Source organism: Geospiza fortis, unplaced genomic scaffold (genome assembly GCF_000277835.1).
Source record: "Geospiza fortis unplaced genomic scaffold, GeoFor_1.0 scaffold100, whole genome shotgun sequence".
NCBI classification, from domain to species: Eukaryota; Metazoa; Chordata; class Aves; order Passeriformes; family Thraupidae; genus Geospiza; species Geospiza fortis.
In genome coordinates this window covers 3,102,256-3,125,061 of record NW_005054350.1, presented here as the reverse complement: position 1 = coordinate 3,125,061, position 22,806 = coordinate 3,102,256, and the positions used below count along the sequence as shown (strand labels likewise).

The following is a 22,806-nucleotide window of genomic DNA, read 5'->3' as shown; positions in this document are numbered from 1 at the left end:
CGCTCGCACGGCCCCTTGGGACTCGTAGTCCCTCTGCCCCGGCTGGGACCCCGCCGCCTTTGACAGACCCAACTTTGTTCGGAAGTGACCTTTAAGACCACCCTGCCCAATCGTCAATCTGGCACTGCCACTGCGACCGCCTAACCCAAATCACCCGGCGCCAGGGCCAGGCGTCTCTTAAACACCTCCAGGGAGGGTGACTCCACCACTTCCCTGGGCAACCTATTCCAACGCCTGAGCATCCTCACGGTGAAAAAGTTGTTCTAGTATGTAATCGGAATCTCCTCTCTCTCAGAGCAGGCGCGTTGGAAGAAGCTGGCCCCAGCTTACTACACCCTCCTGTCAGGCAGTTGTAGAGAGCGATAAGGTCCCCCCGAGCCCTCCTCTTCTCCAGGCTAAGCAGCCCCAGCCGCTCCTCACAGGACTCCGCGCGCCGCCGCGTTTTCCCGCTCCCGTTCCCCGTGCTCCCTCCCAGGTCGTGACGCCGGGCTGGTTTGATAGTGCCAACGGAGTCCCACAATCTGCCATCAAGGACCGGGGCTGGTGACGCCTGGTTAACGGGAGCGGAGGCCCTGAGGCCTCCCAGCCCCGTCATGGGGGAAGGGAAGGAGGGAAGGGAGAAAGGAGGGGGCGGGCGCGGCCCGAGGCCGGCGGGGCCATTCCCACATTACTGCAGGCGTTTTGAGCTCTCCGGCTGAAGGAGCTGCTGCTTCCTCCGGTTGCCATCGTTAGTTGTGAAAGTCGGGTCGTTTCACAATTTGGGCTTTCGAAACTTCTTGGAATAGCCGGGTGAGGATAACGAAGGGTCTGCTGCTGCTTCGCAAACCAAGCGCTGTGGTGCTGTGCAGTAGTGGAAGAATTATTTTTGTAAGGTGTGCTTTAAGGCCGTTTGAGGCTCTGACGCCTCTGTGTAGTGGCCCACTCAGTGGATGTGTTCTGGCCCTCATTAGGAGGTGGGCCTGGATACGGTGGATTTAAATGTGATTTTTTTTTTTTGGTGGTTTAGGCCACTGTTTCAGAACAGGAGGCGCCAAATTGCCCTCTCCCATGCCTTGTTAAAAAGTAGGTGTTCTGCTTCCCAGTGCTGGTGTAAAGAAGGCTGGGATGTGCTGGAGACCAAATGAGCTTTGTAGGAGTTGTTTGCACTCCTGCAGCCCCTGTTGATATTTGTGAGGTGGAGATGTGGAAATACAGGTGCAACTGAATATTCCATGTATTAGTTAAGCTCAGAGCATAGTGGATATTCTTGGCAAACTGGAAAATCCACAACTGGTAAGAAAATTTGCTTATAAAAACCCATCTTGATCTTTTATTTGAAGACATCCATTTCAAAACATATCAGTTTAAATAAAAAAATTACTAATTTGAGAGAGTCTCTCTGTGTTTCTAATCATAAAATGATTTGTAGGTTACCTTTATGGGGAGGGAAAGAAAAGAAACATTAAGATTTGGCAGTTGAGTCAATAAAGATATGTAAGAGTGACTCTAAAATAAAAAGTAACAATTTATCTTAATTTTAACTTATTTAATGAGTGCTTTTAAGTTCCACATGTTTTATTGAGCTGCCTTTATTAAACAACTGGTCAAATTTGAAGTCTGTATGTTGCCTAGGGTGAAATACCAATATTATGTTTGAAAGTCACGATTGCAACCACAAGTAAGTGAAATTTTCAGCACTGAAAATTCTTGGTGGTTTGTTTCTTTTCCTTCTAGATTTCCATTCTGATCAGTGGACCAGTCAAAATGGCTGAAGGAACCAAGACAGAAGAACAGCAAGTAGAGAAGAATTTGAATGAAGAAGTGGAGAAAACACCTCCTGCTTTAGAGTCAGCTTCAGGTGTCGGATGTGAAGGCAATAGTTCTGCTTCAGGTGCAGAGCAGTCCACTGAAAATGACAAAGAAGTTGATGGTGGTGATCAGGATGGCAGAGCAAAGAGGAAGAATTTAGATCCTGAAGATGAACCTTCTAAGAAAGCAGTGAGTGTCATTTATTTTGAGCTGTTTTCAAATCCTTGTTTCAAAGCCTTAGCTCAAGAAATGATTGAAAATATTTATGCTAGATGCCTGTGAGCCAGCACAAAACAAGTATGGAAATGTTTCCTAGGGAAGTAACAGGTGCACAAGTGATGTTGGGCTTCACAGAGGAGCAAGAGGGCTTGCAATTAGAATGCTAATCTCAGCACATACTTAGTCTAATTCTAAGGCTGTTCCATCCTCCTTGTGGTAGCAATCTGGTAGTGTAGTGTAGGGTTTACTGGCATTAGTCCAAGTTCCATATCTTGAACTCAGCTCTCATGTTGTTTATCTGTGTGTTAGTCTAGTTACCTGTGCTTGGGAAGTACTTCCATAAGGTAATTTTGTCCTTTTATTTCCTTGGTAAGGTACTGTATAGTTTGCAAAACTCAACAGACTGCATCCTCTGTGATACAATTTCAGTATGATTTGTTGGCAAAGTGAAGCAGTGAAAGACTTACAGGTGCTTCTTTGCATTTTAAGACTACAAAAGCAGCAGGAAACGTATGTCCTTTTAGATGTCCACCTGGGAGGGTGAAAAGGGTAATGTTTTACATCATGCTGTCCTTTATTATGTATGAGCTTGTAGAAGCTGATGCTTTAATATCCCCCCTAGGTCATCCTTTTGGAATATTTAAATATAATTCGAAAATGTCTGACCACCTAGTGTTTTGTTTATCTGCCCAGAATTTTCTTAGTATGTTAATATATGGCTTAGCAGTCTGGCAAAATCAAGTGTGTCCTTTGTTGTGGTAGAAACATTATTAACCCTTTCATCCTTTTAATAAGGGGGTGTAAGGCTTAGATGAACAAGAACTACCTTGGGTTTGTGTAGCCTAAGGGTGGAGAGAGGTGACTGAACATAGGTGCCACCATCTAGATGTTGTTGCTGATGGCTGTTTGCAGCTGAGATGTGCTAATGGTTTGTATTAGTATGTCCCCCACACTGGCCTGAGTCAGCTGTTCTAGCTTCTGTCACCTTCAGTGGCCATTCAGGGAGCCATCTGTGCTTACCCTGGAAAAGAATAGAAGTCATCAAAATACTTGTTAGTATCGGTCAGCCCAGTGTGGGAATAAACAGATGATGAGGTTATAAAGATTTCAGACAAGTAAGGCTGTGTTCATTCTGAGTGTTTCCAAAAGTATATGAAACACTGAAGAATTCACATCTATCAGCCAAAACTTTTCCCTTGAGGAACTGCTGTTTGAATAGTAAGATGCAGGAATATTGACTTCTGCGGTGAACTGTTAGGAATGGTTCTAATGGCTTCATTCTGGTTTGTACTGTTATTTCGAATGCTTTTGTACCTCATAGAATTGGTGCTGGTTGTGTCTGTTCTGTTACTTTGGATTTTACTTATAATTTATTTTCACTTCATGTATATAGTTGAAGATTATTTTCAAGGTGAAGAAATGTTGGGAGCATAATATCTGTATGTAGATAGGATGCTTCTCTGTGTAACAGGGAAGAGAAGTGTCTTGTAGTATTTAAAGCTAAGGCTGGACAGAAATCTCTTGGAGTATTTTGAGTTAAAGCTAAATCAGAGATATTTCTCCAACTAACTCTTAAGCATTATATGGAATATGTTATCAAATGATTCTTCTCATTCCTTTATCATGGTCTGTTTAAATCTCTGGCAGTGGAGTCATCCACTTGGACCTTAATGTGACATCAGCCATTTGGCATTTTGGTTAAATTGGCAGTTTATACACTTCTGTCAGATGAAAATACTGAATTTCTTAAACAGGCTCTTTGAAGAGGCTCAAAGTTCCTTGAGATGGAACATCCTCTTCTTCTGTCCCAGACTTAAGAAGAATAAAATGTGTTCTTTGAGCGTGGTTGAGAGTATTAGAGAACTGAATGTTAAGTATTTCTGTGAAGGAAAGATGCTGGGCAATATCTATCATCCAGAAATTGCTTGAATTAACTAAAAAGGGGGTTAAGTTTGTGAGTGTTGCTGTGATAATTGAAGTACTGACATCAGTACCAGGACAGATATGGGAAATATCTTTATTATGATGGTGCTCTTCATAGTATTGCTTGTTTGCCTTCTTAAATCCTTGAAGTGAACACGTGTGTCTTTTGATTAAATGACTAAGTAATAAAAAGAATTCACTGCTTCAGTCTGTTCCTTCTGTGGTGTGATTTCCTTTCTGCAGCATGTGATTGGCCATGGGCAAGCTGTAGCTGCACATTATAATGAACTTCAAGAAGTTGGTTTGGAAAAACGTAGCCAGTCTCGCATATTCTACCTCCGAAACTTTAATAATTGGACAAAGAGTGTTCTCATTGGTAAGTTTCTTTAGCTGATTGCTTAGACATGATGAAAATGTAACTAATTTTTGTATCAAAATGTAATTTTTTCTGTTTTCTGATGTTGAGTATGATGCTTTGTCTCATAATACAGGAAGTTTTTCAGCTGCAGTAAAATGTCTATATTTATATTTAATTTGAATCTTTGTGATAGTGTTTTGTATTGTTGGATTGCCAAGCATATGCTTAAGTTTTAAAGGTTGACTGACTATAAAAGTTCATACTGGAAACTATTCTTCTCCATAGCATTTTAAAAGAGAAAAGTACAGCTTTAAATCATAAAGAACTTAAGTGTTCTTAGATTGAGCTGTTCTTGTTTGAATTTATCTAAAGTAATTTCTTAGGCATTTTCCCAAAGCATTCTCTGTTCAGATCTTGCTTAAGCAGTTCTGCAGGAAGCTTGAACACATAAATATTTTCTGTATTACCCGTAGTCAGTGGTTGAAAAGATGGAAAGCTAAAGGATGTAGTTCTTTAAGAATCAGCAGGTTTTTATTTAAAGGCAAAGTCTGCTGTTCCACAAATTAATTCTAAATTGAGGAAACAAAGCCATCAAATATCTGCCAACAAAGAAAAGAATCATCAGCACAGCACCACAGGTTCATGAAGAGGGATCTGCGCCAGAAGATGTTGGCACCATTTGTCTTAGCATGCTGCTTTTTGTTGTGTTGTATCAGAGCAGTTAGAAGCAATATTTAGATTTCTATAAAGCTGTTCCTCAAGCCTGCGTTGAAGCCTTTCTGTCATAAAGAATTTCAGCAGTGTGGCTTTATAGCAGTTGTATCAAAACATATTTCATGTCTCCTACTGTGAAGAAAAGTTGCTAGCAGGCTGATATGTTTTACATAATATGCCAACATCAGTCAGAGCAGAGAGAATCTAGGCAGCCTCGAGGGGGAAGAATAAATGTGACTGGTGTGTGTAGGGTAGAAAGACAGCAAAGGAGTAGCTACTGTTATTGCAAAGCCTGGGACAGTGAGTGAAAAACATTATGCATTTCTGTAAGGTGACTGGGAAGAGATGTTGTGGCTGATGCCTTTAATTGGCTTTTTATTTCTGCAAAAGGCTTTCCCATATTTTCAAATAACATCTGCATTCATTATAATGCTAATGAAAGGCAACCCTGTTTCCCTCCCTGTGTCCAGGGTGGTTGTTTAGCCATGTGCAGTTTTGCCTTAGCCAGGGAAACAGTTCAGAGCCTCAGTCAAGTTACATGCAGAGCACATTCAGCACAGAAAATATTCATCTTCTCTACAGTTTTAAAAGTTTGTGGCTCCTTTCATCCTTCTAGAAAGAAAAGAGATTTAAGTTTGTAATATTAAGAAGATTTATAGGCAAAGTAAGGTGTGAGGTGTTTTAAAATTCTCAGCTCCTTTTGGTTCTTTAGGCTTTTAGGTGCAATACATGTGCAGAGATGTTTATATCTCCTGGTTTTTATTTTTCTAGGCGAATTTATAGACCGGGTACGACAGAAGAAGAGTGATATAACTGTTTTGGATCTAGGATGTGGGAAAGGTGGAGACTTACTGAAATGGAAAAAAGGGAGAATTAAAAAACTCGTCTGTACTGGTAAGGAGACCTGATAACTTTCTAGGGAAGGTACATCAGGTTTTATGGGAAACCAAGTACACCTCCAGTATTTTATTATTTCTTTTTTTCCAGTCAATCAAAGAATGTAATGTACACCTTTTGTGCAAAAAGTTGTGTTTTGTCTTTTAATCTGAAGATATTACTCGATTGCCAGCAGAAATATAAGAGTCATCAATATTTAGCTTTCAGTTCAACTCCTAAATAAAAACTGGTGTCACTAAAGAAAAGCACCATTGCCACAGGTTGCCTTAGGCAAAATGTGGCCCTGGGGAAAAGACTGACTTTTTTTATTTTATGTCTTTTCTTCCACATCTAGTCTCTTGTAGTATTTTTAATTGTTCTCAAACACATACAGGAGAGTTGCATTTAAAAAAACAAATAATCCCCCCAGTGTTGTGAGAAAAAAATGGTCTGGGATGTTACAGTCAGCTAAAGATTTTCAGACTCAGAAACGGGGAAGAGCTGAAAGCTGATTAAAAAGATTTCTGGTTTGAATAATTGGCTTAGATGTTGGGAGAATGATACCATCTTTCCTTCTCTCAGAAAGTATCCCAAGGATAATCAGAGAAAGAATTACTTAACTCCAAATTTAATTAGGTACTAAAATTCCCTAAAACTCTTTCAGTGGGAATTATTTTGTGTACTTCACATTTTACAGTTCTTTCTTGCATTATTCAGTGGGCACTATTCAAATACACTTAATCAATTTACTTACAAAGTTCCTAGGTGAATTCATTGCATATTGTGAGAACCTCAATGACTGAGAAAGAAGCAGACTTAGAATTTTAAAAAGTTCCTATAATATGACATACCAGAAATGGATTTCAACATCTTTTATATTTTTAAGAGTATTAAGAATCCCAGGGAGCTGAGCTGTTTTAATGGAACTGAAGTTCATTTTTTTTATCCTGCCTTTTTGTACCTTTTGTGTTCCAGCAGTCATTTCAGTTTTCTTGTCTGGAGCAGTGTACACACTTTTAAAAATTTCATTTGTTATATTTATTATCTTTCCATATATAGACATTGCTGACATTTCTGTGCAGCAGTGCAAGCACCGCTATGAAGAAATGAAATCCCGGTGTCGGTATAATGAACATATTTTTGATGCAGAATTCATACAAGCAGATAGTACCAAGGTACAGTTCCTGTGCTTTGTAATATTTTGGAGATTTAATGTTCTCTATGGTAGTGTCGTAACAATTTGTGTATATATATGTTTTTAAGGTTGGATTATTGTACTGCCAGGAGAATCAGTCATAGGGGTTACTGGAAGGTTGCTTAAGATGTACTTTGGGGCATTTTGCTTCTGTTGTACAGTGTAACATTCCTGAGGTCTGAATGTCTTTTCTGGATAGTAAATCTGGGGCTTTCACTATCCTTTACTCAACAAGGGGAACAGAATTTAGCTTTGGAGTTATGTGAGACAGCATGGGATGTTGGAAACTATTTTGGTGAATGCTGGAATATATAAGGACTTCTTCTGATATGACTGATTTAACAATTTGCCACTAGAAAGAAAAAATTCTTTTTGGTTACTATAATAGGTACCTTTAAAACTACCTCTACTTGTGTAGTAGAGCAGATTTCTTAGACTGTCTGGAGGCAGTGGTGAATGCATGGCTGAGGCTTAGGAGGCAGTCTTGTAAACAGGACTGCTTTTGCTTCCTAGAAGTGCAGGCTGAGAGTGCCCTGCTGATAGAGGCTGAGACAGAACCTGCCTGGTTCCAGCATATCTGTGGAAAAGCTGAACTTGTTCTTAGCCTTGCATGAAGGGTTTGCTTGAATTCTTGGTTGCCTTTCCTTCTTCTGAGATATAGTCTGTTGCAGGTTCATGTCATCTCTCAGCTTGGGGGAGAGGAAAGAGAGACTTGGCCAGGAAAGAAAGGGATATTTTCATGTTGCTATTACAGCTCAGTTTTAGATGCATATGTATTTTCTCTTGCATGCTTTGTTCTGTCTGTCCTTGTACACAAAAGTTAATTTCCTTGACTTTTGGTCTCTATCATGAGTGTAGTGTATTTGTTAGATTTAAGTGAATCATGCTTGTTTCTGTAGTTTTTTTTTAATCTGTTGCAGGATCTCTTGTCTTCCAAGTACAATGATCCAGATATGCGCTTTGACATTTGCAGTTGTCAGTTTGTTTACCACTATTCATTTGAGACGTATGAGCAGGCTGACATGATGCTTAAAAATGCTTGCGGGAACCTCTCTCCTGGAGGTTATTTCATTGGCACAACTCCAAATAGTTTTGAACTCGTGTAAGTACTCATATCCTGTTAAATCTTCCAAAACTCTGGGAAGCATTGTTAAGTGGTAGATGTTCTTACAGTGCTCCAATATGTTTGTGCAAGCAAAAGCAATTTTTTTGCAACAATTTTGGATTCTAATAAAAAAGAATCTCACTCATTAACTTGACTCAAACAGGTAAAGCAATACTTACCCTTCTCTCATGTCCACGTGGTTTTTCTGTTGGAGAGTACAGGTCTTCATACACTTCATCCCTCTATCATGACTTTATTAGTGTCAAAATTTCTACAGCCTGGGGAAAAACTGTCAAGGTTTTGTGATTGTTTGTAGAAGCCTGTCTTGTCCATGTAGATTATCTGTGTGTCCAGGCTAAAGGTTCATCTTCTAGGTCCATTTTGTCCTTGGTGTATGGGAATGATAACCTGTTAAAACCCAGTATGCTGCTTCATTTAATTGTTTCATTGCCTTATGAGATAAGGGAAGTGGAAAACTAGAGAGATCACTGAGTATTACTGGGAGAAATATTTTCAGGCTTCTTATGTGTAGTTTTCTCTGCCTGTTCAATACTGGTCAATAAATGTTTGTTTATATCTCATTCTATAGAAAGAGACTCGAAGCTTCAGAAACAAATTCATTTGGGAATGATGTATACAATGTAAAATTTGAAAAGAAGGGAGACTATCCCTTATTTGGCTGCAAGTATGATTTTCACTTGGAAGAAGTGGTTGATGTCCCTGAGTTTTTGGTTTACTTTCCCTTACTGGAAGAGTAAGTTAAGTTTTAAATTTATTATACAATAAAAGCTATGGAACATAATAAACATTTGTTTCATTTATTTGTCATTGCATAATGCTTGGAGAAAATTATGTTTTAGCTTTCTTATTATATTTTTCAGCTTTTTTTTTTGTTGTTGTTTTTACTTCACATACAGAGGTTTCTTGCATTTCTATCCACAACTGTAATCTGTCCATTGAATTCTGTTGAAGGTGCTCTGGTCAAAGTCTGTGAGGAGTTAAATTGTGTCTCACGAGGGACCATCTGATCTGATGTATTGGATCTGTCAGCAAAACTTTAGAACTCCCAGCTTTTTCTTCTTTAACTTTTCGAGGGTTTTTTTTCTAGTCCTTTTTTAGTCTTTCAGTAAGCTTTCTTGTGCATCTTCTTCATCATGGTACCTCTTTCTTGTCTTCTCCACCTTTCCTTAGATGTTCATAGGATTTTTGCTATAATGATTTTTTTCTTCCTCTAAATGATCTTCATCTGTAAGCATATATTTTGCTGTTACCTCTGTGTGACCTCAGATTTGGTTTTCCCAGCTGTATCGTGAGGTACAGACAAATCTTTCCATACTGAGTTTTTTCCTGCTATTCAAGCTCAATATGGTTAAGCAGTACTAAGCTTTCCCTTCAAGCCTGTTCAAGACCTTCATTTGTAGTTGTCTGTTTAAAATAACAGCATCTGTCACTGACAGCTGTAACTTCAGTGCTGCATGACCACGGTGTCTACATAAAACTGAGATGTAAGCCACTGAATACAGTAGAAAAAAGTTTTCTAAATCTATTAATAATATCTGACATGATAGATACTGCAGGGAAATGTGTAGTCTTTCTGGAAATCCACATGGAACTTCTATATTTCAGGAGAAGAGGCCTTTTCTATTAAAATGTTTGTAAATGACTTCTGTGTAGATTTTTGATGTCCTAATTAAAAAAACAAAACTGCAATTTGTGGTGGAACTGCAGCTTTTTTAATCTAAATGTCTTTACTTAGAGAAAAAAGTTGTAAAGAAGTGTTATTCTAGTGAATACCATAAGATGTCGCTGTGGCTTAAAATTGTTCTTTTGAAAAAAAAGCTACAATAATTTTGTGGCTTCCCTAATCAAGCTTGTTATTTTGACAGAATGGCAAAGAAGCATGGTATGAAATTAGTCTACAAAATGACGTTTCGGGAATTCTATGAAGAAAAAATCAAGAACGATGAGCATAAAATGCTGTTAAGGAGAATGCAGGCCTTGGAGGTAAATTTGGAGTTGACTTGTTTGATTTTAGTAGCATTTTACATTTTGTTAATTTTTGCACAATAATTGAAGTTCCCTTTGTGAACATTTTACATTTAAGTAAGGGCTACCAATAGAAAGTATTTAGTTCCTGGGGCTGAAGTGTGACTCTGGTTGTTGATCTTGACTGGCTGCCAGACACCCCCTGACCTGCACTCTTGTTCCCTCTTCCCAACAGGATAGGGGGAGAAAATAGAAAAAAAAAACTTGTGGGTCAAGATAAATTCAAGGAGATTGCTTAGCAATTACTGTCACAGACAAAACAGACTGAACTTGGAGAAGGTTAATTTAATTAATTAAAAAAAAAAGTAGAAAGGTGAGAAACATGAAAACCTAAAAACACCTTTGTCCCACCCACTACTTTTTCCCAGGCTCAGCTTCATTTGTTCACTCCTGACCTTTCTACCTCCTCTCCCTTCCTCTGCATGGGAAGGGGGATTGTGGTCTGTTCATAACACTTTGTTTCTGCCTCTCCTTATTCCTCACACTCTTCTCTTGGTCCAGCACAGGTCCTACCCAATAGATGATTCAAGTTTTGAAGATAATATTTCAATATTGAGGCAAATTTCTGTTCTTATGAAGTAGGAAACAGAAGCCCAAGAGTCATGCCAAGTGTCACATAGTGGTGACTGTAATCCATTTCTTCCTCAGCAGAGAGACTGAAAGCTGGATCTTTGTGCAAGGAATATTGACTGAAAAGACAGAAAGGAATCTTTGTAGGAATAAAAGGACAGTCTGTGTTCATAGAAGAAAATGGTCCTTAACTGTAACTGAGCATATGTTTTTGCCCAATTTTTTTTCTTTGTTTTTTTTATCCTCCAACTCTTACCCTGGATAACTTTAGCAGCTTCAGAGAAGCTTTTCCAGGCCACCTCTAAGGCTTTGGTTTTACTTGCAGTTATTTGTGCTTCCCTCCTCCCTCAAACAATAGAATTCTTCTGCAGAAAATTCTCAGGTCAACTAATTGGTGACTTAGGTGAGTCAGACTGCAATTGACTGCACTTGTTGACTCTAAAAGTGATGGTGCTGTGTAAAGGCTCTCACTGGCAGTAGCACAGAGACACAGCCTTTGACTTACCATCTTCCTTCTTAGGAAAGTGAGAGTTGTCTTAAGGTAGTGGTCACTTACAACTGAGGACTGCATTTTTATGATGAGATTTATTTACACAGATCGCTAGTAACTGGGATCCTTAATAAGTACATCTTAGTTTTGGAGAACCTGTAGTATACTTCTGTTACAGCTTGTGTGTTATTGAAGTATTTTAATTGTTCTGCTTGAAATTGTAGTTGCTCATTTCTTAGATCTTCTGCTGAAGAGTTGCTGGTATAGTTGCTCTTCTAAAAGAAGGTATATCCGGGTAATGCTTATAGCGAGCTGTACATGAAGGAGAGTGTTTATAGTTATTCTGTTTCCCCTGCTTTAGAGATATAAGGATAAAACTTAATTTATAATTCTTGGATGTCAGGTTTTCTGGTAAGTAGGGAACATCAGACCTGTTCCTGAGAGTGTTAAAAAGGAGAGATGTAAATTTAAAATATTTTTAAGACTTACCGACTTCTGCCGTGGACTGTGTTGTGCCAAACCCTTTACTTGATGTGATTAATGTATCTCACTACTCAATGTTTTATTCTATGTTCTCCAGCCATATTCTACACATGGTGATTCCAGGCTTGTTTCTGATAAACCTGATGATTATGAACATGCAAAAGAGTTTATCAAAGATGGCAAGGCAAAGTTACCATTGGTAAGTTCCTTCATACTTCACTAGAGATAATGGTGTCTTAAAACTGAGGACCTGATCTTTCAAACTGTGCTGCCTTCTTCATTTCAACTGCAGTGAAGTTGGTGTGAGTGTCTCTTTGCATGTGAAAAATTGTAGAGCTGCAGGGCTGCATCTAACCTCTATTCCATACTCAAATTCACCTTATTTGGTAGCTGTTAAGACATTTGTAATAATGCAGAAGGGAAAGGATATTTTTTCCATCTTACTTGACAGCTTTTCTTTCTAACTATTCTTAATTTGAGGAATCTTCTTTTATGTCTGGATCTTCGCAATACTGATTTAAAGCATTAATTCCAATCCTCTGATGGGAGACTTCAAAGCTTTCTTCATAGCACTGTATATATTTGAAATCATTCTTTCCATTTTCATCAATACAGCATGAGGGTGGTCAGCTTAAAGTTTTTCCACTTGGTTTTGTTGTTTGGGGTTTTTTTTTTAATCATTGATTCATCTACTGTTCATGTTCTGAATTCCTGAAGATGTAGTCCTTTTACTGCATATATAAAAATCCTGCATCAAGAGAGAAAAGAAACCTGCTCTTCACATTTGAAATTAAAAAATTTTTGAAAAGAAAAATGCTTGCTTTAAGAAATAGGCTTAAAAACATGAGAACAGCCAAGTCAGACCAAAAACATCTGGTGCCAAATGCTATTTTAAAAGGTGAAGGTTTGGTAAGTGGGTAGCATATGGACTAAATTAATGGCCTCAGTGAGGACTCCTTGGATGGGGATGGAGTGGGCAGAGCAGAAAATCAGCTTCTTGTTGTGGCCTTAGGTTTCTTAAGTGGTTCGGTAAATGGCAGCAGCTTTTTACTTGTGAGCTGGCCGTGCTTTCATCTCATCAGATGAGCTGGGAATTTCCTAGGCTGGAAGGCAGGCTGTTTTTCCAGAATGTGTGAGTGAGGGTGAGAGTCTCTTGAAAACAGAGTTTCTGTGGGCTGTGGGGTGTTGTTGGGTGGAGGCAGGCAGTGTTCCTGAGGAAGGTGGCAGCACCATGGTGTAAGGCCTTTTCCTGGCTTCTGCACAAATACTGGGCATCTCGGTCTGAGCAGCGCCTGGAGGCAGGTCAGGTCACACTGCTGGGTGGTGATGGACACAGGCATGCTCTGCACCGCACGGGCATCCAGACCAACAGCCTGTTGGCCCATTCTCCTGTACCTGTTTAGTTTAAGTGTGTTCCATTATCTGGATCTTCCAGTTCCCGACCATCGTAGTGAGTGGAGTTGTAAATATCTGTGGTCTGCAGTAAGGCTTTTCTTGCCCCTAAATAGCCAGTCTTTGTGGGTGCTTAGACACTGGTCAGTGAAAAATAGAGCTAAATCAGTGTTTTATTGTTTCCTTATTTTTTGTTATAACTGGTTTTTTTTGTCACCTTCTAGGGAACATTGAGTAAATCTGAATGGGAAGCAACAAGTAAGTAATGGTTTTGAAAACACTAGTGACTGAATGACTGCTTTGAAAAGTTTGTAAAATAACCTGTTAGTCATGGAAGAAAATCCAGATTTTAAATATAATAAGATGTTGTTATTTGTGTAATTCAAAATAACTGTGTATAGCTTATGTAGCGTGCACATCTCAAGAAATTGTGAGGGAAATGCATAAGTGCAGCCAACCAGGATTTGCATTTTTGCAGCCATAATACTGATTGTTTTAGTAGTTTAAAACCAAAGCATGCTGTTTACTTCACAGGTGAGAAGAATCTTCACTCTGCTTTACTAAATTATTATCTAATTTTTGAATCTATTAATTATAAGGTAGACATAAATTTCCTGCAATCTAGAAGTATTATCTCAATTAGATATTTGAGAGGGGCTTTTTATATAATTTTATACCTCTTCATACCTAAAAAAATATTATACCTTTAAAAGTTCACTGATTACTGTGTTTCTTAAGTAGTCTGTTTTTCCAGAAACATGTGGAGTATTCAGCTTCTGATAAGAGTATAAGCACAGCTTGTTCCTTGCATGGAACTTTGCATTGTTGCTGAGGAATGTCTGATAAGCTTGTCTTGAAAGATTTGGAAGTAGCTATGGCACCTCACTCTTTAAAATAAAAGTGGAAATCTATAAATGTGGTCTCAAGTAACTAGTTTAACATATCTGTCTGGTGTGGAGCACAGGAACGTTTGGCATACCTGGCACTGAATATATGCCAACTAAGTTTTTCAAGGATGCTGGAGTGGATTGTACGAATATCATTAAGAGAATCATACTGTCTGAACTTGAAAAAATGCTATAATTCCATCTTTGTCCATCAAAATTGATGAGAGTTCATCATGAGTTCATTCACTTTTCAATTAAAAATGAAGTTAATAATCTCAACCCTGATTGTCCATAACTGAAAGTATGAAGGAGTCTTTAAACTTAACTCACATGACTTTTTATGTGCTAGTGAATGTTCGTTATATGTAGAATGGCACAGTAATTTATGAATTTGATTCGCATTTCTGAAATGTGAAACGTAAAACTGTGCTGGAGTGGAATGCTAGTTACTCATCTTTTGTCATTTCAGTAATCTGCTAACAGGTTTTTTGGGCATAATATCAACCTGGTTACATTTTGAAAACTTAATTGAGTTGCCAAGAAAGCTGAAACTTTAAATACTTCCATTTTCTTTTTTAGGTATCTACTTGGTATTTGCATTTGAGAAGCAGCCATGAAACTTCACATACTGGATGCAGCAAGAAGGGATCATATCCATGTGCAAGTTGGAATGATCAGAAATCCATTGTGGCAACTATTTTTTTATTTTTTATTTTTTAATTATCAGACGTGTGCAGGACACTACCAAAAACTAGAGCAACCTCGTGATTCAGAGTTACATTGCCTGTCTGTGACAGATGGACTTGTGTGTGTATATATAAGAAAGATTCTGAACCAGTCTTTTTAAGCATTTGTAAGCAATCAGCATGCTCTCAAAACCTGTGTTTGAACTCACATAACTTTGTTAGAAACAAATGTTTTGTTTGTAGAAGTATGTTTGTGATTACGAGCCTGACCCTTCACCTTCTGAAGTTGATGGAAGAACATTGACTTCGATAATGCAGAATGAGGGCCTAAATACTGTTCTGCAGAGCTCAGTTAATTCATAATGAGATCTGTTCAGCATAGAGGGTATGTCTACATAGCATGGAGAGCAAAAAAAACCAAGTCAGTTTGAGAACCTCCGTGCTGTGCTCAAGCCTGCGTTGTAAATCTACCTTAGTGGTATTCATGGTGTATTTTACATGGTAAAATCCCATGATGTTCTTACTTTTCCTGCTTGCTGATATGTAGTGTCACTTCGTGGTGCTTTTAAGATTAAATAAGTTTGTTCTGTACAAAACTGCTCTGAAAGTACTCAATTTCTAATTTCGACTTCGTTTTCCAAATATGGCTATGCTGTAATCAGTAACAGCTGCTTAAGTTAGATTACTGAACATTTTTTATTTTATTAAAGATTCTCCTGACTTTTCAATAGTTTTAGTGTTTCTTGAAACTTACTAGATAGATCTTAGGGTGCCTTTCTTTCTTGATTCATAAAATTCCAAATGGGCTTGGCAGTAGAATGAGCTGCTGGTGGTGATGGGGACCTCATTGCAGTCTTAAGGCATAAAAAACATGGTCACGTCATGGATCATGAACCAAAAGGGGAGCCTGTGTATTATTTGAGGATACCAGCAGTTCTCTCTGAAAGGGAGGGTTGTGTATGTAACATACACTCTGGTACCTGTGGGTAACAATCCCCAACCTGGAGACACATACATTATTTGGGAATGAAATCAAATGATACCAGTAGGCAGAACTGTGCCTAACTACTGTCATAACTGCTTGTTAGTCTCTTAGATCTGGCTTAGGGGTTTCTGTACGGTGTTAGATCAACTTTCCATGTGCTTGTAGCCACCCATTACTTAAAAGGCCTGAATACTTCATGTTTTCTCTCTCCAGTTTTGGGCTAACAGTAGCTGATGGCTGCTGCTGGCCAATAGATTCAACATAGAGATGAACTGATGATGGTACATGAGTATTTTGAAAAGTTATAGCAAACCTAGAAAAGAACGATTCTGTTAAGACTTAAATGTTCAAATTATAAGAGTTTTTACTTGTATTGCTTTCCCCCTGTAATTAGGTTGTACTCTTTCTTCCATGACTCCTATTTTTTTTGTTTTCTAGAAGAACACTTGCAACCTTCACTGAAGCAGTAGAATCTGTCAGTTCTGCTGCTGAAATTAAGACAATAAGATGTTCTTGTTTGCTAGAATTAGTACTCATGAAACTAGCTAAAAATGATGACACTTTAGAAGTGCTGAAATGTTTCTTTGAAATTTGTGTGCGTCAAAGCTAGTTTTGTTGGATTTCTTGTATCAAATTTCATTTGAAAATATGTTGTTATGCTATTTTTAGAAGAAATAAGAATAATAAAAACAGAGGGAGTACAGTGAAGTGTCTTTCCTCTTTTAAGTCGCTCTTAACATATCGGGGGGGTAGCAGATCTGAGAAAATGTTTTGTGCTTAGGTTAAGTAGATTCCTTGCTGCAGGAAACACCTCAGCTTGCCATGAAAATGTATGTATGAAAATCCTGTATTAAAAATGAGGTAATTGTTCCTTGTTTAGATATCCTGAAGCCTTATAGCAAAAACAATGAAATGAGATACTGTATTTGTATTTCTGGGGGAAATGCGTTATATCAGTGCTATATTGTAGAAGTTTGCTGTTGTGACTTACACACCAGAGTGGTAGAAATTGCTGCAAAACACTTAAGCATGTGCTGTGTTTCATGCTTAAGTTTCAAGCAAATTGCTTAAGCAATTGTGTTGCCTGGTGGAAGGTATGTGATTGACTTTAGATGACAGACTTTGAGAATGATTTTGATTGGAAGGCACCTTAAAAATCATCTAGTTCTACCCTCCCTGCCATGTCCAGGAACACCTTTCGGTAGAACAGGTTGTGCAGACCTCCATCAACCTAGCCTTGAACACTTCCAGGGATGAAGCACCCACAAATGCTTTGGGCAGCCTGTTCCAGTGCTTCAAAGTAAAGAATATCTTCCTAATACCTGATTCAAAAATACTTCGTCTGAAGACATTTCCCCTTGTTCTCTTTGTTCCCCTTGTAAAAAGTCCCTCTCCATCTTTCTTGTAGGCTCCTTCTGGGTACCGGAAGGCTGCTCTAAGGCCACATCAAAGCCTCTTTTCCAGGCTGAACAACCCCAATTCTCTCAGCCTTTCCTCATTTGCTCCATCCCTGTGGTCAGCTTGGGGGCCTCTCCGACTTGCTCCAATGGGTCCTTGCCCTTCCTGTGCTGGGGACCCCAGAGCTGGATGCAGCACTGCAGGGGAGGTCTTACCAGAGCAGAGGGGCAGAATTCCCTCCCTCTTCCTGCTGGCTGCACTGGTTTGGATGCAGCCCAGGATCCTGTTGGCTTTCTGGGCTCCTAGCACACCTTGCTGGCTCATGCCCAGCCTCATCCAGCAGAATCCCCAAGTCCTTCTTGGCAGGGCTGCTCTCAATTTGTTAATCTCCCAGTCTGTATTAATACTGGGAGTTATCCTGACCCAGGGGCAGGACTTTGCACTGGGCCTTGACCTTCCTGACTTTCTCATGTGCCTTCTTCTCAAGCTTGTCCAGATTCCTCTCAATCCCATCCTTCAGGTGTGCTGCAAATCTTACACATTCTCCTGTTACAGCCCTTGAATAGTTTAATTTACATAATTAACATCTCAGTCCTTTGACTATGAGTGTTTTCCTTTTGAGTCATAGTCTAGTTAATAAAGCATTCTAATACCTATTTTTATGAAAAAGAGTAACTATATGCTGTGTCCTAATTGCTAAACTGTTTTTAAAGACATTGAAAACCGTTAATTTCAGGAACATCCAGCTGAAGAGCAACAAGTGTAAAACATCTGCAGGGTAATTAAGGGGCTAATAATAAATCCACTTTTGCAATCCACTTATAAGAGGAGTAATATAAGCCACTTGTAAGCCAGAGTAATAATGCTTCTGGAGGAAGCAGGACCTAATATCAAACAGGATTAACAGTAATCTTGTAATCTCAGTTCCTGTTGTTCTTTGTATGCCACAAATTAGAACCTATGACTGTATGGAAATGAGGAAACAGACATCTGTTAATGCTACTTTTGAATGCAAATAAGCATCCTGATTTTTCAGGAATTTGAAGCACAAAAATCAGGTCATTTCAGTGCCAAAAGACATGGAGAAAAGTGTTTGAGTGGTTTTTGAACAAGGAACCTCACCTGAGATATAAAGAAAAAGTCTGAAATCCTTTTGCTGATGACATTATGAATGCTGTGTACTAAACTAACTGTTACTAGAGTTAAGTTTTTTGCAGCTTCATTGTACATGGATGTACTTGTCTGTTGTCATAATATTGCAAGGGTTCCATATTGCTAGAGTTTCGTACTTCCTTGATGTTTCTTGTAGGCAGCTCCTCTAGACAATAACCCTTTCTTGTTCTCACAGCAGCCAACTGACACCAGGGCTCCTCAACTAACCAATCCACTCTTTTATAACACTTCTGATTGCCTACAGGTGAGGCCTGTTAAAATCAGGCCTGCTCCTAATCCTTAATAATTAACCCAGCTGCAACTCTTTGAGGGGATAAGAATACTTTCTATACTACCTTCATTTACCCATACTATATCCCCCTACACTTGTCCTAGTGAAATGTCTTTCCCTTAATCTCCCTTACAGCAAACTCCATCACAGATTTATGTACTGCCTTTAATGTTTCTGTTAATTAGAGAACAGATGTAAGGCAGAACAAAGCTAACTTGATCAATTAGGTTTTGCTAAGTTAAAGGTTTCCTAGTGCCATTTTAATGGAAGCTGTCATCCTTTCTTCATTTTATTAAAGTTGATTCTCAACGTTGCTGCCTTTTTATTCAGTTTAATGTGTCTCCCACCAGCTGATGTCAATTTGCAGGATAAGGTGTTTGAACATTTAAGGTCTGACTGAGCTGTGCTGTTATTAGTTTAAGTCCAAGGAAAGGATTATTTTTAGGTCATAGGCTATATTTTTTCAATGGGCAGCATCATGAGGGTTGGGCTCTCTCCCTCTGCATCTCACAATATTTTATGAATTCACTGAAGCTGTGTTTCTGAAAGTCTGATTTAATCACTAATTGTGATTAAGCTAAAAATTCACTGCTTTTAGCAGTGGCATGAATATCACCATGGGTTTTAGAGTGACAGTGTTGACATTGCTGGAGTCATACTTCCTCACTTTGTTCTTAACTTTTATGGCTCTCTTACAGTCTTGGAATAAGACCACTCAGCTGGTGACTTACTAGCTCCCAACTAGTAACAAATTCCTTCTCAATTTGCACTCACTTCCAGCTGGACAGTGGTGGAATTATTTAGACACAAGACACATGGCTAGACTCTGTAGGTTTTAAACTACAAAATACTACATGAAATAATAAGCACAAAGAAAGCCTTGCTTTATATATAAGATTCAGCTTTTAAGTCTCTAGTTTCTATAATCCAAGGAAACTTCTCTGTGGAGCAGTAATTTTCTGGTAGCAGAATTATTCTGAATTCTTTAGTTCAAGTAGTCCTTTTCTTTCTTTAGTTCACTTTGACACCTGCAGTGTACATCTCTGCAACAAACAGCTGGAACTGAAGCCTGCTTCTTTATAAAAGAGCTGTGAGCTGAACAAATAACAATAATTACAGGGTTGGAAAGTTTTGGCTTCTTTATAGAATTTATAAAAGATTTAATTAAGTATTTCTTCAGCTGGAAGCAAATCACTGCTTCCTCTTAACAGTAGCCTCAAGGAAGAAATGGGCTGCTGTTGAGTGTGCAGGGCACCCTGCACCTTCATTATGATGGTGTACTGCTGGATCTCAGAAACTTCAGGATCTGGGCTGGCTACCCAGAGTCTGAGCCCACAGGAGGCTCTCAGGCAAAACCATGGAATCCCAAGTGTGGTAATCAAGAGGCTGATTACATAGTTTGTCTAATGCCCATTTAAGGTAAATTTGATACAAAATGTAGCACAAATTGAGGAGGCACTCCTAAGCTGCCCCAAAGATATACCTCTCAATGGTTAAATTAAATATGGTTTTTTTTTGCTTGTGGTTTGTATCACTAACTTGTGGTGTGATATCGCTTGCATGTTTGATGCTGTACAGACAGGTGGGAGAGTGGATTATCCTCTGAAGACCAGTCCTTAAATCAGAAGACAATTGTTTTCTATGTTGCCCTTCCTAGATGGACATTTCCTTCACTAGTACTATGACTTTGAGTCTGAATAAAGGTGAATTAATGCTTTATTTTAATTCTGTGAGAATATTTTGCCTATTTCATAGATCCATGGATTGGGTCATGTTAGGAGGGACCAATGAAGATCACCTAATCATCACCTAGTCCACCCCCACTGCTGTGGGCAGGGACAGCTTCACTTGACTAGGTTGCTTAAAGCCCCATCCAGACAGGTCTTGAATACTCTCTGAGTTGTGACACCACAACTTCTCTAAACAACCTTTTCCAGTGCCTCACCACCCCACAGTGAAAAATTTCTTCCTTATGCCTAATTCAAATCTATGATCTTTTGGTTTAAAACTGTTACACCTTGTCCTTTTGCTACAGGCTTTGATAAAAAAACTTATTTCACCTATTTTATAACCCCTCTTTAAATATTGAAAGACCTAACAATGTCTCCCTGGAGCTCCAGGCTAAAAGGTTTAAAGCAAAGCAGCAATATTTTATTGTGTGTTTGTGGTGAGTTGATCCTGACTGGATGCCAGCTGAACACCAAGCAGCTGGGCAGGGGAGAGAAAATGCAGTGAAAATCTTGTGGCTCAAGATAAGAGCAGGGAGAGATCAATCACCAGTTACTGTCATGGGCAAACCAGGCTTGACTTGAGGAAGTTAATTGAATTTGTTATCAATGAAAAATCAGAGTCAGATAATGAGAAAAACTAAATCTTTAAATAACTTCTCCCCTTTCTTCTGCCTGGGCTCAACTTTCACTCCTGAATTCTCTACCTCCTCCCATCCAGCAGTACAGGGGAAAGGGGAATTAGGGATATATGGAAAGACATATTATAAAATTACAGTTGCTTTATGAAATGATTCTTTTGATGAAAATGGGGTTGCTGTTTTACTAATCACTCGCAATGTATTAGGGGGAAAAAAGGCAAAAAGAGCAAGTTTTATGGTTTTTTTTCTTTTTAGAGGTCTCTGTCAGCTCCTGAGATAAATGGGAATGAAATGCGTAATTTGGCCACTGCCTTCAGTATTTTCATACACCAAACAAAATTGTGCCCCTTTTTTCTGAGGAGTGAAGAGAGGGAAGAATGTCCTGCAGGTAGAAGTCCATTAATTCTGCAGCATTTTAACTTGTCATTCTTGTGGCATTATTCAAAAATCTCAAGAAAAAACAATGGAGTTTTATAGTGATGTCACTTTTAAAAGACTGTCTAAAATGTTGGTTTTTTAGCTGACTTTCATCTACAGCCAGCCTGACAGAAGAGTCAGTGTCTTAAATGATTTTCTTCTATTCTAACATTACTTTTGTAGTACAATTTTTAATTTTAGTCATCATTGCTGTTGTCAATTTGTTCTAACTTCAAAGATGACTTAGGTGCACTGATGAAGAACATATGCAGTGTCTGTGCACCTGTGCATGAGTCACTGCTGAAGCCTGCTGTAGAATTTTTCTGTCTCAGCAACTAATTCAATTAGGCTTTGCCTTAAAAATGGTTTGTGGAGGGTGGGACAGTACACTTTACAATAAACAGAAGAGAAAAAAATAATTCCTTTTTTTTGTGTGTGTTTCTTTTTCCCTCATTGTTCCCTATTTCTCTATCAAATGCTCTGCTGAAAAAATGTTTTTCAAGTCCCCTTTGTTAGTTGATCAGTTCAGTTATTGTAACTAAGGCTTTTGTAGTGAGACTATTTTGGGGAGAAGAACATTTATTAATAAAATGCATTTTCCAGCTTTGCAGGAGTTCCTTCAAACTGGAGTGCAGAATAACCTGTGCCCATTTTTCTGTTTTACTCAAAATGAATTTCTGTCTTTGCTGATCATTGGCTTAAATAATCAATTCCTATTGTATGAAACGCATCCATTTCATGTAGGAAAATACCATGAATCCTGCAGTAGAAATAAGATTTTGATGGGAATATGTATGACAAAGCAATGTAGACATTCTGGGTCTAGCAGGCAAGGAATTTTACATAAATTGTCCACAGTGAGAAAAATATGACATTCTGCTTTCAGATTCAAGGCCAGAGGCAGTTACTGGCACAGGGAACATTACCTCATTGCACTTTGAGTAGCAATTTCCCCTTTAAATTAATGTCTTAAGTCAGGTGAATATTATCTTTCTTCCCTTCTTGAAGATGCATTTCTCTCCAGACAGTATCTGGTTTTGCTTATCAGGTTTTTTTCTTCTTCTTCAGCTGCCTTTTCTAGAAGCAATCTCTCAGTTACACACTAAAGTATGGCTAATAAAAAGAAAAATTAATCTTTCACAAGGTCACCTTTCAGCCATTTGGTGTGCTGAATCTCCTATGTGGGCATGAAACCAAATCCTGATTGATTGAGGATCTTAATATTACCTACTTTGTCCAGTATAAAGATGGCTGTGCTCAGTTTGGTGGAGAAAAACTAAGTCATAGTCTGGATTTCTGTGTTCAGCTAGTGAGGCTAACCACATTTATCCCTAACCTAAATGGCAAATAGCTTTTATGCCCGAGAGGACGTAGTAATTTTTCTTTCTTTCACTAACAAACCAACCTGGCTAATCTCGACTTTGCACTTGCACAGTAAAACACTTGTTTTACTTCTGTCACC

General features: G+C 38.7%; 2 protein-coding genes across 2 annotated transcripts in view; one reads left to right on the top strand and one right to left on the bottom strand.

Moving 5' to 3' along the window:
- The window catches only part of FAM210A (family with sequence similarity 210 member A), a 19,718-nt gene extending 19,314 nt beyond the window's left edge, over nucleotides 1–404 (bottom strand). Inside the window, exon 1 of the mRNA XM_031058877.1 lies at nucleotides 331–404. The gene's annotated coding sequence lies outside the window, so the exon portion shown is untranslated. The remainder of the gene's footprint in view (nucleotides 1–330) is intronic.
- Nucleotides 405–777: 373 nt separating this feature from the next.
- Nucleotides 778–16,425, top strand: RNMT (RNA guanine-7 methyltransferase). Its single transcript, XM_005423333.2, has 11 exons — nucleotides 778–867; nucleotides 1,714–1,977; nucleotides 4,174–4,306; nucleotides 5,774–5,896; nucleotides 6,938–7,053; nucleotides 7,994–8,175; nucleotides 8,768–8,932; nucleotides 10,065–10,182; nucleotides 11,865–11,966; nucleotides 13,384–13,417; nucleotides 14,626–16,425. The coding sequence occupies exons 2-11, from the start codon at nucleotides 1,744–1,746 to the stop codon at nucleotides 14,661–14,663; spliced, it is 1,245 nt and encodes a 414-aa protein (XP_005423390.1). The 5' UTR covers nucleotides 778–867; nucleotides 1,714–1,743; the 3' UTR covers nucleotides 14,664–16,425.
- Nucleotides 16,426–22,806: the final 6,381 nt, after the last annotated feature.

What these genes read in the sequence shown, in the direction of transcription:
- RNMT (XM_005423333.2), top strand. Translation starts at nt 1,744, where the DNA reads ATGGCTGAAGGAACCAAGACAGAAGAACAGCAAGTAGAGAAGAATTTG. An exon ending in CCAAATAGTTTTGAACTCGT is followed by an intron (nt 8,176 to 8,767) that starts GTAAGTACTCAT and finishes CTCATTCTATAG; the next exon opens with AAAGAGACTCGAAGCTTCAG. An exon ending in GCAAGGCAAAGTTACCATTG is followed by an intron (nt 11,967 to 13,383) that starts GTAAGTTCCTTC and finishes GTCACCTTCTAG; the next exon opens with GGAACATTGAGTAAATCTGA.